Below are 13,698 nucleotides of genomic sequence, written 5' to 3' on the forward strand. Positions count from 1 at the left end.
AGACAAGCCACGCCCGAAGGAACGTCCTCCTTCTAGGTTTTATGATGTAGGGCTAAATATTGTACAAATTAATTTACTGGTCAATAGATAAAGATAAGAACATGAGGGTCAGAACTGTTCTCAGTGCAAGACTTCAGTTATTTATGAATGAGACGGTTGTAAATGATTACATATAAAACTGATGATACATCAGTGACATAATGTTACATAATGTCGTAACATAATACTTACACTATGATGTATTACGCTTTACTGTCCTTTTGTTGTACCATTACACCTCTAAAGCACTTTGATCAACCAAGTGGTTTTAAATGTGCTATATAAATAAAATTGACATACATTACTGACAGAGACACAGGTTGTGCTCATTTACTGTTCTAACAGATTTAATGTTTTGTAGTTAACTGGCTTGATGTGATGATTCACAGGACACTGACCTACTATATGAACAATTAACACATTAACAAAATAAGCCACAACTCAAATACAACATTATTCTTTGTTCATTTGCTGGATCATTCACATGACAAAGTACCTTGTTCTGCCGAATTTTTTTGTTATAGTCACTTTCTTAAAATTAAAAGTTGTTGTAGTTTATGAAAAGGATTAATAGCTTAAATATACTTTTGCAGCAGTAAATATAAATGTTATAATAGAACCAACAAGAGCCATATTGACCTGATTTATGGGTACACACAATCTGTAGTTTGACATCACAGAGAAGAGGCTAATGGCATTTCAAATAGAACTGTTTACACAGTGAGATTTCAAACAGTAAGTCTAGGAGCACTTCACTTTGAATGCAGGTGGTATACTTTATTTAATATTTGCAGAAGCGAAGAGTTGATTCAAGTGCGAAAACAACTAATAAGAAATCTGTCCATATAATGATATTAGTTTTACTCACAACGTTCTTGGATTGTGAAGAAAAACATTCAGTGCACATCGTCCAAAAATCTCAACAATAGTGATTCTACAAAAAGGAGTTTCCATCAAAATTCACATCCAATCAACCATCTCACTTCAAACATGTTTACACTTTTCAAATTATTCATCATGACTCTTTTTTATAGGTTAAACAATCATTGATACAATCGCTTCAGAATATCTGTACGGCAGTATCCACACTACTTCATATATATACACAGATCGGAATCAAAGATTGAAATTTACAATCTCAAGCTTTTCAGTTTGCAGTTCAGTTTGTGGTGAGAAACAGGTAAAGTTATAACATTTAATTATAACTAAACATATTAAAAACTGTAAGAAATGCTCTTGTTTATAGAGATCATTGGAATAGTGTAAAAGCTCCAGAGCATTAAATTTGTCTTTGGTAAACCAGATTCAACTTTGTTCTGAAGGCACAAAGTTTGTTGCAGAGGAGTCGTGTCTGTTGACTGTTTGATTCCTTCAACATAATGGATGCTCAATGTACTGACTGATTTTAGTGGTTAAAAGGGACATATGAATACTGTACATTGCGTCCATGTATCCCATCAGTACACTTCCAGAATCCAGAAGTTTCTGTTACTAATTAAAGGCATAAGATGTGGCCTGAACATTCTCCTCATCAAACACAGATCACATTAACTGGGCCAGATATAGAGAATCAGACCCTGTTTCTTTCTGGATGTGGACAGGAACTTTTACTACCACAGAATATTCTAAACGGCCTTACTTACTTATAAACATACAATGACAATTTCCCACCTACATCATCTCTGGCTGAGTCCCAGGTAATAAAAACAGTCCAAGGTCCATTTAAGCAACCGGTTACCATACAGAGGAATATTCTGTTACACAAGCACATACATAGAAATGTATAAACCAAAGCACATAGAAATGTATAAACCCAAGTACATAGAAATGTATAAACCCAAGTACATAGAAATGCATAAACCCAAGTACATAGAAATGTATAAACCCAAGCACATAGAAATGTATAAACCCAAGTACATAGAAATGTATAAACCCAAGCACATAGAAATGTATAAACCCAAGCACATAGAAATGTATAAACCCAAGTACATAGAAATGTATAAACCCTGAAGACCTTGGGAACTTACTGAACATGTTTCTTTAAGGTCGAGTGTGTAAGATTTAGGTGAAAGGGATCTATTGGCATAAGTTTAGTATAAAATAATCCTAGTGATGTTTTCACTAGTGTGTTTCATCTAAATTGTATGAATTGTTGTTGTATTTACCCTAGAATGGGCCTTTTGTATATAAATACTGTATATCTACATCTGGAGCGGGTCCTCTCGACAGAGGCCTCCTTGTTTTTAAGGTCCACTACAGGTCCTCCACAGGTTCTCTTTCATGTTTGGAAGGGGAGGGTGAGCTGAGAGATATTTAGCTGCAACATGCAACTTCGCCACTAGATGTCACTACATTCTACACACTGTACCTTTAAATCCAACCTCTGGTCAGATACCGTGACTGATTCTCTATGGTTTGGTGTGAGTTGCTTCTGCAGTTATATCCTAAACGTCCCTATTCAGTACTTTCCCCTAAATGCTTTAGTAATCGCACTCTATTGGTTTGGTTGCTGGCTACTTTTACAGTATATAATCCATTGTTAACATACAGTATCAATACTTCCTTTTGCAGTTTTTGTTAATCTACTCATCTCTAACTCAGACACACTTCAGTATTTCTATTTGGGTAATGTATGTCTATGTCCAACAAGGAGGTTGTGTTTTCCTCTACATTTGAAGGATTGTACAAAAAACTACTGAACTGATTTAAATGAAATTTTGTTTGAGAGGGCGGGATTTGTTTTTCTTTTTATCGTGAGATTTTTCAGCGTTTCATTTGATTTCTCCGAAAATAATTCATGGATCTTGATGAAAAACTGCAGGCATGTTTAGGGTACTGATATTTATGTGTGTGTGCAATGTGGTGCAGATCCATATAAATATCCAGATCTAGTGAATTCCATTGTGGTTTCATGATGAGTTGGCGGTGAATGCACTCGCCTGAATATTATTCTAGCTTGGTTTATGTTGAAAACAAATCGGTTCTATATTCAAGTTGTCTCACTTATTCTAATCTATTGTTTTAACTTGTGCTTTTATAATTCATTCACTTGCGCAAAAGCTTCAGTGGAATCAACTTATTGTGCTTAGAAATTTGTGAATGGCTTCCTTCACACATTCCTTACTTTTTGTCAGCAAACTGAGCAGCACTTTGGAACCAGGCCTTCTCTGCCTGCTTCTTCCCGAGCTCCCAGAGTTCACGGAGAATTCCGACGCCCTTCCTGGATGTACTCATCAAATACTCTTCATTTTCTGGATGCAAGGTCACGGCGTAACGAGCTAACAGCATACACTGGCAGAAGCGGCACATCACCAGCACATAGAGACACTCTTTCTCCGCTTCATTGAGGGGGAGGACACTTTCCCAGCCTGCAAGGACAGGTCCACCCACCTCAATGGGGTTAGGGTGCTCTAACATCATGTGCATGATAGCGATGGCTAACTCATGGATGTAGTAGCCGCTGTTCAAGTCCCCAAAGTCAATGATACCAGAAATCCTGTAGCAGTCAGTCTCATCAGGCTGCATGAGCACATTGAGGTCATTGAAGTCGCCGTGGTTAATGCCTTAGAAAAGAGAAATAAAAAAGGATTTGTTAGGTGAATTAAAATACATTATTGACTATTGTATTCAGTGACATACAGGGATCAAAGTGGGGGGTATAATGAGTAAATACCAAACTCACACTTGCGAAAATCAGGGTATTTTCCAACCACAGAGGTCTTGTACTGTTGAATGACAGACTTCATAACCTCCTGAAGAGGGTCTCCATCCAACACATAGAGGAATCGTTCCAGGAGAGGGACATTTGACAGACTCACATTGAACCCCTCCCTCTGCAGCACACTGAGGTGAGGGTGTGTCATCTGGGGGGGAAAATTAGAAGGAAGAAAAGAAAATGTACACGACAAGAAAAAGTAATTTAAGATTTGTCAGTTGAGAGCTTTATCGTTTCGTGGTTGATGAGTAGTGAAGACACTAAGACGATGGCATTGGGGAAAGTGAAGTGGCATAATGATGTGGTTGGTAGGTTCATCACGTGTGAACTATTCACAAAACAATGATTGGGTTTTGTCTTGCAGCATTATTACATCTACATAACATTGGACATTTTAAAATGTGAATAACATACACTACCGTTCAAAAGTTTGGGGTCTCTTAGAAATGTCCTTATTTTTCAAAGAAAAGCACTGTTTTTTTTTGTTGTAAATAACATACCTCTTTCAGGATTTTTTCCATTCTGGCTGCTGTGCTGCCAATATCATACAATAACTGTGGCGTTAAATGAAGCTTGGAAACTGTGGTTCCAGGCAGATAAGTCAACAGCCGCACCATGAACTTCTGACAGCCGTGGCCAAAGTCTGCCGAAGTTAAAAACAAACGCATTAGATTAGTATTACAATCATTTCCCTCCCTCTTAAAGTCTCGTACAGTAATACATGTGTGCTGCAGCCTTGCTCAGAGGAACATCTATCCTTCCTGTAGTGTAAATAATAGAGTGAAAAGTATTTCCTCGCCTTGAGGCAGGAAATGTCAGTGTACCTTCTCCGGTGGTTGAGTAGCCCATCACTTATCTTTGTGCTCTCTGAACCAGCAACTACCGTCTAACACAGGGGTTCCCAAAATGGGGGTCCCGACCCCCCGGGGGTTGCGAGACACAGAGGAGGGGTCGCGAGATGCTGTCCAAAAAACAAATACAATTTTAAATTAATTTAAAATGGAATATTTAACCCATTATTGTATAAATATATACATAAATATGAGTTGAAATTAGAATAAACCCATGCAATAAAAACATTTCCATCAGTTTTTTCCTTTTTCTTTGTTGACCCATGAGGTTATTACGACACGGATTAGCGGAACGAGCGAGAGTTGCAAGGCCAAAAGAAAGTCCTTACTAAACAGACAGACAATCCCAGCCGAAGCTCAAAGGGCATCATATGAGGTGGCATATTTAATTACACAGGCAAAAAAGCCACACACAATCGGCGAAAGGTTAATTAAACCCGCTGCTGTAGCTATAAATCGGGCCATGCATGGGGATAAATTAGCCCGTGATCTGGAATCAGTGCCGCTGTCTAACGGGACTATTGCTCGGCGCATCACCGACATGGCCCAGGACATAAAGTGCCAGCTGGTGGATAGAGTTAAGAAAGGGAAATATGCTTTACAATTAGATGAATCCACAGATATATTAAACTCTGCCCAGCTGCTTGTTTTCATCAGATACAGTTTTGACGGAAAACGTAATGCTGTTTTGCTCCGCGCTGGAGTGGACGTGCACAGGTGGACATTTTTACAAAACTAAAAGAAGAGGGACTATCTTCGGAAAACTGTATTGGTGTGTGTCGGGACAGGGCTGGAGCGATGCTGGGGGAAAAGAAAGGACTGAAAGCGAGAGTCTTACAAGTGGCGCCGCACGTAAATTTCACACACTGTATTATTCACAGAGAATCTCTTGCGAGCAAAACACGTCCACTCAATATCAGACTTGCTCTTGCGGGGAAATGTGCTGAGCCGCCTGTATGAACTGCGGGACGAGTTAGGGACAATTAGTTGTCTTTGGGGAAATAGAAACATCCCTAAAAGTACCAAAGTTACCATCCTGCGCAGAAGTCTTTGGTTTTACTTTTAATTATTCTTGTGGCTACATATGATGTATTGTGAGGTGGACGATAGAATGAATTAAATGTATACATACAGTCTCAGTCAGTATTTTCATTTCGTTTATATATAAACGAAATGAAAATACTGACTGAGACTGTTGTGAGAAACTGTGCTGGAGAAGATGATTTAACTACCTACAGAACAAGGATGTAATTTTTAAAGTAAACATATGACAACTATCTCTAACATATCTCTAACGTGCTAGATGACATTATTCCTCAGGGCAGAGCAGCGTGACTGAACTCGTACCCATTTCTTCCAGACTCATGAGCTTTCCCGAAGCGGTGGGCAGGGCTGTTTGGGCAGGAAGCCCGTTCTGGTGCAGGAAGGACATGGCGTACGTCTGCACCTCAATCAGGTTGGGGTCCTTGCTGTCCTCCGAGTTCATTATCTTCAAGACGTACTCGCCACCCTCTGCCGTGGCCACATAGAAGTTTTGGTCCTCGTAGCTGGGCAGAGGGCGAACCTCTGATGGTGTCAGGCTGAAAACCCTCTGCACCAGCTCAGACGCCTGAGGCTCACTAAGGCTGGGCTTGGAATGTTCCAACATTGTGCTGAATGAAAAAATGCCACAAGAAAAACAATGATTAATATTTATTTTTTTTGCAATAATTAGCAACACAGTAATCTATAGCATGTAATAAATTATAATAATTTAAACAAATTACTGTCTGGCATGTCACCAATTTAAGTTTTTTGTTTCATTTAACTATTATTGCTGTTGTTGAGTGATTGTGATAAGGACTGTATGTTAATTGTTCCATCTGTGAATTCCCTCTCCTATTAAACTGTTTAGATAAACTGTGTACTAATGAGCAACAGTTTTAATACTCCATTACTTTTAAGTCATTTATCACAGAGAAATTACTAGTTTATATAAAAAATTATACAAATCTGCAAATCTGAGACTCGTTTTTAAGTATCGATAAAAACTGAATTATTTGTTGTTAAAAAAGTTACTTTTCATGTATACTTTTACGATGTAAAGTTTTATTGTGGTAGGAGTAAAGGAAAAAATTAAGCCTATTTGGGTGTATTTTGGGCATATTCGATTAGTGTATAGCTCATTTGCATATTAAAATTTATTTTCAAAGAAACTTGTAATACAAAAAATGTTACTTTTCATGGGTACTTTCATTGTGTAAAGTTTCATTTTGATATGAGTAAAGGAAAACAATAGCCCCATTGGGGTGTATTGTTGCCTGGCCTTATTGGCACACATCTCGGATTGATGAGAATTTAACATATTTCCTCAACTAGGATTTCTTATGACTTTTAGTATGTTGTTCTGGACAACATACTATTAAAATTCATTTTCAAAGAAACTTGTAATACTGGTCTGAAAACTAAACTCGGTTGCGTCATCTTCATCCTGAAAAGGTTCCGAGCTCCTTTCAGAAGTAACTGCTCCAACACTTTCTCCACTCTTGCACTTTTGATTGTGCTCGGTGTTTTCCTGCTGGATCTGCACGAGGTGACTCGGTTCAAATTGCAGCGGGTCCCTCTTGGAGCATTAGTGTGACTCGCAGTAATAACACAGGGGGTTAAAGCAGGGGAAAGATCAGGAACTACACACAGTGCATGTGCATGCATGTGACAGCCGGTGCATTGTCTGTACATGTATGAAACATGCTACGGTGAGCAGCGTATCTTTCTGCATTAAAAAACGTGCGCTGGCTTCGTGAATCCACAGACTAACGCATGTTTCGTTATAAGCGGACTCGTGTTTTGTTCTGTACTCACCTGCGGATACACAAAAACTCCAGAGAACAGTTCCCAGGAAACGTTACGTCGCTTGACTACCGGACAAGTGTGATGCAAACAACCTGCAGCCGCACTATTTATGTCTGGAGAGTCATTTCAAAATAAAACCAAATCCTTTCCACTTCCTGTCCACGGCCCTGAGGTCGCTCTCAATGTATTGGAGGGAATGAGGGAAATGTAACTAAGTCAATGAAAATGAAACTAGAAGGACCCAACAGTCTGCTAATGAAACCACATTTAAATTCACCTATTCATCCAGATGTTTATTTGGATCTGCACAAAATCATAAATATCGGTCCCGTAAACATGCCTGATCTTTTTTCCACCAACATCCATGGATTATTCGATTAAAGATCAATGAAAATGTTTTTAAAAAAGAAAGAGGAAAAAAAACATTCTAGATCAGCCCAAAAATGTTATGGATTCTTCGCTGACCCAGGCCGCATCCTTCAACCAAGTTTCGTTACAATCAGTCCAGTGGTTTTTGCCTAAATTTGCAGACTAATAGACAAACGCAGGCGAACACATGACCTCCTTTGTGGATGTAAACGTACAAATGTCTCTTCTTTTATCGTACGAGTGATTGCGGCAGAGTCGTCAAAGGCCCTTGAGGTCTAAGGAAAGTGACATTAACTGGAGTGATCATCTGAAGGAGGCCCAGCAGGGTCAAACCTGGCTAATGTACACTGATAAAAAATCGGTCTTTGTATGAACTACTTAATTTTTTGTACACAAGATCTAAAGTTTCCAAGTAAAGTCAGTTTAATTTTCCAAGTAAAATCACCTAAACTTTGCAAGTACAGTCAACTTAAATTTACTTTCATAATTAAGCTGACTTTACTTGACAAATTAAGTTTTTCAACTAGCAAAAATAAGCTGACTTTATGACAAAAAATTTAGTTGACTTTACTTGAAAACTCAAGTTATTCAACTAGAAAGATAAAGCTGACTTTACTGGCAAAATGTGCTTTATACATACAAAAAATTAAGTACTTCATACAATGACCAGTCTTGCTTGATGTACATAGTAATCTGATGCAAAAAGTTGCCTTAATTTTTCTAAGTAGATCAAACACTATTTTTCAGTGAAATATCATGGCAGTTGTTACATTTTTAAACCTTTTTTAAAAAAGCTGACATTTTGGTCATTAAGTAATCAAACTAACAGCGTTCAATATCTGCCCTTCAGATTTTTAGCTATTGTGTATAAGACAATATTGTGATTCATGGTGGTGCTAAAGGAAAATTCACAAAGTCATCAAAATTGACAGGGTTTATTGGCTCTGTCATGTACTCAAAATCATGACAATCCCTGAACAATTACCACATCAGGTATCAAAAGTTATTTAAAACACTTAAAAGTCCTTAAAAGTTGAAAAACATTTTGGAATGCCACTTAACCCACTCCTAAACACTTGGGGCTTAAAACAGGCTCGCACAATACACGTATGAAATTATGGTATTAAATTCTTAGGGTAGCTTAGTTCCAAGGCATACATACAGGTGCATCTCAATAAATTAGAATATCATGGAAAAGTTTGTTTATTTCGATAATTAGATTCAAAAAGTGAAACTCATATTATATAGATTCATTACACACAGAGTGAAATATTTCAAATGTATATTTCTTTTAATTTTGATGATTATGGCTTACAGCTAATGAAAACCCAAAATTCAGTATCTCAGAAAATTTGAATATTGTGAAAAAGTTCAATATTGTAGACTCACAATGTCCCACTCTAATCAGCTAATTAACTCAAAACACCTGCAAAGGTTTCCTGAGCCTTTAAATGGTCTCTAAGTCTGGTTCAGTAAGCTACACAATCATGGGGAAGGCTGCTGACCTGACAGTTGTCGAGAAGACAGTCATTGACACCCTCCACAAGGAGGGTAAGCCACAAAAGGTCATTGCTAAAGACACTGGCTGTTCACAGAGTGCTGTATCCAAGCATATTCATAGAAAGTTGAGTGGAAGGCAAAAGTGTGGTAGAAAAAGGTGCACAAGCAACGGGGATAGCCGCAGCCTTGAGAAGATTGTGAAGCAACGGCCATTCAAGAATTTGGGGGAGATTCACAAGGAGTGGACTGAGGCTGGAGTCAGTGCATCAAGAGCCACCACGCACAGACGTATCAAGGACATGGGCTACAACTGTCGCATTTCTCGTGTCAAGCCACTCCCGAACCAGAGACAACGTGGACTGCAGGCATGGACTGTTGCTCAGTGGTCCAAAGTCCTCTTTTCAGATGAAAGTAAATTTTGCATTTCATTTGGAAATCAAGGTCCCAGAGTCTGGAGGAAGAGTGGAGAGGCACAGAATCCAAGTTGCTTGAAGTCCAGTGTGAAGTTTCCACAGTCAGTGATGATTTGGGGAGCCATGTCATCTGCTGGTGTTGGTCCACTGTGTTTTATCAAGTCCAAAGTCAACGCAGCCATCTACCAGGAAATTTTAGAGCACTTCATGCTTCCTTCCGCTGACGAGGTTTATGGAGATGCTGATTTCATTTTCCAGCAGGACCTGGCACCTGCCCACACTGCCAAAAGTACCAATACCTGGTTTAATGACCATGGTATCACTGTGCTTGATTGGCCAGCAAACTTGCCTGACCTGAACCCCATTGAGAATATATGGGATATTGTCAAGAGGAAGATGAGAGACACCAGACCCAACAATGCAGACGAGCTGAAGGCCGCTATCAAAGCAACCGGGGCTTCCATAACACCTCAGCAGTGCCACAGGCTGATCGCCTCCATGCCACAACGCATTGATGCAGTAATTCATGCAAAAGGAGCCCCGACCAAGTATTGAGTGCATATATATATATATATATATATATATATAAGAACATACTTTTCAGTAGGCTGACATTTCTGTCTTAAAAATCCTTTGTTTTATTGGTCTTATGTAATATTCTAATTTTCTGAGATACAGAATTTGGGGTTTTCATTTGCTGTAAGCCATAATCATCAAAATTAAAAGAAATAAACGCTTGAAATATTTCACTCTGTGTGTAATGAGTTTCACTTTTTGAATTGAATTATCGAAATAAATGAAGTTTTCCATGATATTCTAATTTATTGAGATGCACCTGTAAGGCACATCAGGAAGGCACAAGCATGTGCAACACCAGAAATACCGAAAAGCACCTCTTCTCCCTCGATGGCTATTCCCGTTTGATTGTTGAGACCTTCATCCTTGGCTTTGCTGTCCACAAAGATGTTCAGTACAAACGTACTCAGGGCCTCTTGGACAGCTGCAGCATCGTCATTGTCGTAAATCTGTAAAATATACCAGAAGAACTAAAACAGGGTATCTGCAGGTATCAGTAAAAAAAATGACTTTAATGCTTTAAGACCTTTTTAATAGCACTTTAATTTTGAAGGGATAGTTCACAGAAAATGTAAAAGTCACTCATTATCTCCTGACCACTATGCCGGTTAGGCTAAAAACATGGTGTAAATGACACTGTTTCGAGTCGAATATGAATGTCGGGGCTGGCGGACATCAGAGGTCACAGACGTCACAATTGACTTCCATGTATTGGATTCGCTGCAACACAGTTTACCCCTGAGACTCCTGAAGTGTATTGTGGACTCAAACACAGACTGGATTGTCAAGACGGTTACTGATGAAGTTAGTCATACATTTAGTAAGGATACTATGCACACAGTGGGTTGTAAATGTAAACAGTGATTTTTTTTTCCAGAGGTAAATCAGATAGAGGTTTAGCTTTTATTCCCCACAGCTTCATCATGTGAACATACTGTTAATTTCTTCAAAAAACAATATATGACAATATATGACAACAGCTAATATCATAGATATAATTGTGACTACTTAGAAGCTACTATAGTAGCTTCTAACTAGTCATGGTGATATTGGTTGATATATAATGATATTCCCGGTTCTGGTGAAACCACAATATGACGTCACATATACCCAAAGAGAGGTATTTCACTACAACTGAAAAGGTGCAAATCTAATCTAATTTGCCTATATCTGTTGTTTTTACCCATTATATCCAAAATCTTTGTATTTTTTGGTTATATTTTGGGGCTACAGGTCCTTAGTCCTGCATTCATTCTGGATTACCTCACAACAGTGGTGTAGTGCAGGGTAAACGCAGGTATACGGCGTATAACAACTTATTTTTCAATCAGCATATAGTACCCACCTCTAAATCGCCTGTGGTGCACATCATCATTCGTGTTCTGCAAGCCAATTTTTTCTGATTGGTTAGTTAGGACAACAATATCAGAATAAGCCAATAGAGACCTGGAAGGGATGTCTGTGTTTGTCTTATTGATATTTTTTATCAATCCTCCTGATTAAAGGGAACTCATTAAAAAACGCAACTAAATTCAGCCTCTAAGGAAATTCAAACATGAAGCGAACAACTACCCAAACAAAAATTTCATCAGACGTGTCATTACGCTCTGCCTCCTCGGTGCTGCTCGCCAGCAGCTCAGGTAGTGATTGTAGTGCAAGCCGTCCCCATGTCCCCCACCCCCGTCAGAGAGGATGCTGATGATGACAGAGATTCTACCTCTTGTATAACAATTTAAAGTGAAGACACCAACCACGTTGAGCACTTTTTAATGGCTGAACCTTGTAAATTATGCTAATAATATTCAGTGGAGTTATTTATATAGTAATATTGGCAAACTGTAATATGTATACAGTAATACTGGCAAACGGCCTCAGGTCAAATCATGTTAATTTTATAATGGTGGTTGTACGTTGTTGCAAGTAAGTTTACAAAGAACCTTCTGGCCCATAGACGACTGAGTTGACTCAAAATGTCATCGCGTCGCTGCATCACCTGGAAGAAATAAATGCAAGAGTTGTCTTACATGTCACTGTTTTTACAAGTGACTAAAACTAATTAAAGGTAAACCAACTTCTCCAAACAACACTGGACCACTGCAACGCTGGTGCCATCTCACATCCTGTAACCTGTGAGAATTGAAGTTCTCCCTATGTTGAAAATGATCTAATGCACTATTATTGTAAATAGACCGGGGGAAAGACCAAAATACGTCGGCATGATCAACCATAACCTCTCCACATTCCCTCCAGCCGCTCAGTTGCATTGCAGTGTGTTTGGACTAATAGAAAAAGCTAATTCAATTGTTCCAAGAGAAGTGAGCTAACTTTGTGAACAGACTCATGTAGTATCAACCCTGCTGCTAGCTGCTGTTGACAGTGATGGACAGTGTTTACCAGAGGCTGAGATTTACGATATCGACCATATTCTCTCCTGCAGAGATATTCAGGAGTTATACAAGCACAGGTCCGATCGCCACCTCCTCACCAGAACTTTAGCCTTACTTTATGGCATGCTTCGTCCAAACCCTGTCCAGTTTGTTGGATCATGTTCTTGTAGCTGCCTGCTTGTGCTGTAGCCCTGCTTCGTCTCAGGATCCCCTGATTACCTGCTCAGGTTGTCACACTGTCTCCTGGATTCACCTCACTGCTAATTGACTTTAGAAATGACGGGGCTAAAAAGTCAGAAGGTCCCAACTGAACAAAGTGGATGTGAAAGCGCTCATGAATGTATCAATTGGCTGCAGTTACAGTTTGTGCAGGCAAGTGAGCCCAACTAACATTTCTGCATCGTCCATCTTTTCTACAACAGTGTCAGCAGATGGTTTGCATTTTTCATGTCTTGTTTTAAGTTGCAGACAGTTGAAGTAAGTATTTCTGGCATTTGCTTTTAGTCCTGTTACTCAGCCACTTTTACATTTCATTAGGCCTGGATTCTACAAGCCTCTGCATTTTCCCTGCAGGTCAGACAGACCTCTGTGGGTTTGTACAAGCTGAATACATTTGACTCACGTATTAGTTGGTTCAACTTTAATTATCAACACCAATAACTTTGTTGAATGTTCTACAAGGATGTTTAGATTTTTGTCCATTTTGGCGCCTCTGTGGACAAAAGCGGTAGTTTTTCCTCTCCCTCCAATAGGCTGTTCTAGCCTGACTGGCTTAAATCGTTGCTCTGACTTCGCGGGTATTCCGTCCCGACCAGTCATTGAGAATAGTTTATAGAAAAGACAATTTTCTTCCTGATTGTCTCATTTGCTGTTGAAGGTCATAAAGAGGCAGCGATATTAAAATAAGGCCAATTTAAAACTCCTTGAAGGGGCTTTAAGATAAAGTAAGCTAATAATAATTTTCATCTATTAAAAGGAAAATCTACTTTCGGCTTTGGCATGAATTTTTATGACAG

General features: G+C 38.9%; 1 protein-coding gene across 1 annotated transcript; it reads right to left on the minus strand.

Annotated features, from left to right (window-relative positions):
• Positions 1-790: 790 nt before the first annotated feature.
• Positions 791-7,537, minus strand: LOC118121121 (hydroxylysine kinase). Its single transcript, XM_035176783.2, has 5 exons — positions 7,447-7,537; positions 5,953-6,257; positions 4,255-4,397; positions 3,722-3,902; positions 791-3,602 (listed from the first exon to the last, which is right to left on the minus strand). The coding sequence occupies exons 2-5, from the start codon at positions 6,251-6,253 to the stop codon at positions 3,160-3,162; spliced, it is 1,068 nt and encodes a 355-aa protein (XP_035032674.1). The 5' UTR covers positions 6,254-6,257; positions 7,447-7,537; the 3' UTR covers positions 791-3,159.
• Between the last annotated feature and the right edge of the window lie 6,161 nt (positions 7,538-13,698).

This window comes from Hippoglossus stenolepis, chromosome 14 (assembly GCF_022539355.2).
Source record: "Hippoglossus stenolepis isolate QCI-W04-F060 chromosome 14, HSTE1.2, whole genome shotgun sequence".
In the NCBI taxonomy this organism is placed as follows: domain Eukaryota; kingdom Metazoa; phylum Chordata; class Actinopteri; order Pleuronectiformes; family Pleuronectidae; genus Hippoglossus; species Hippoglossus stenolepis.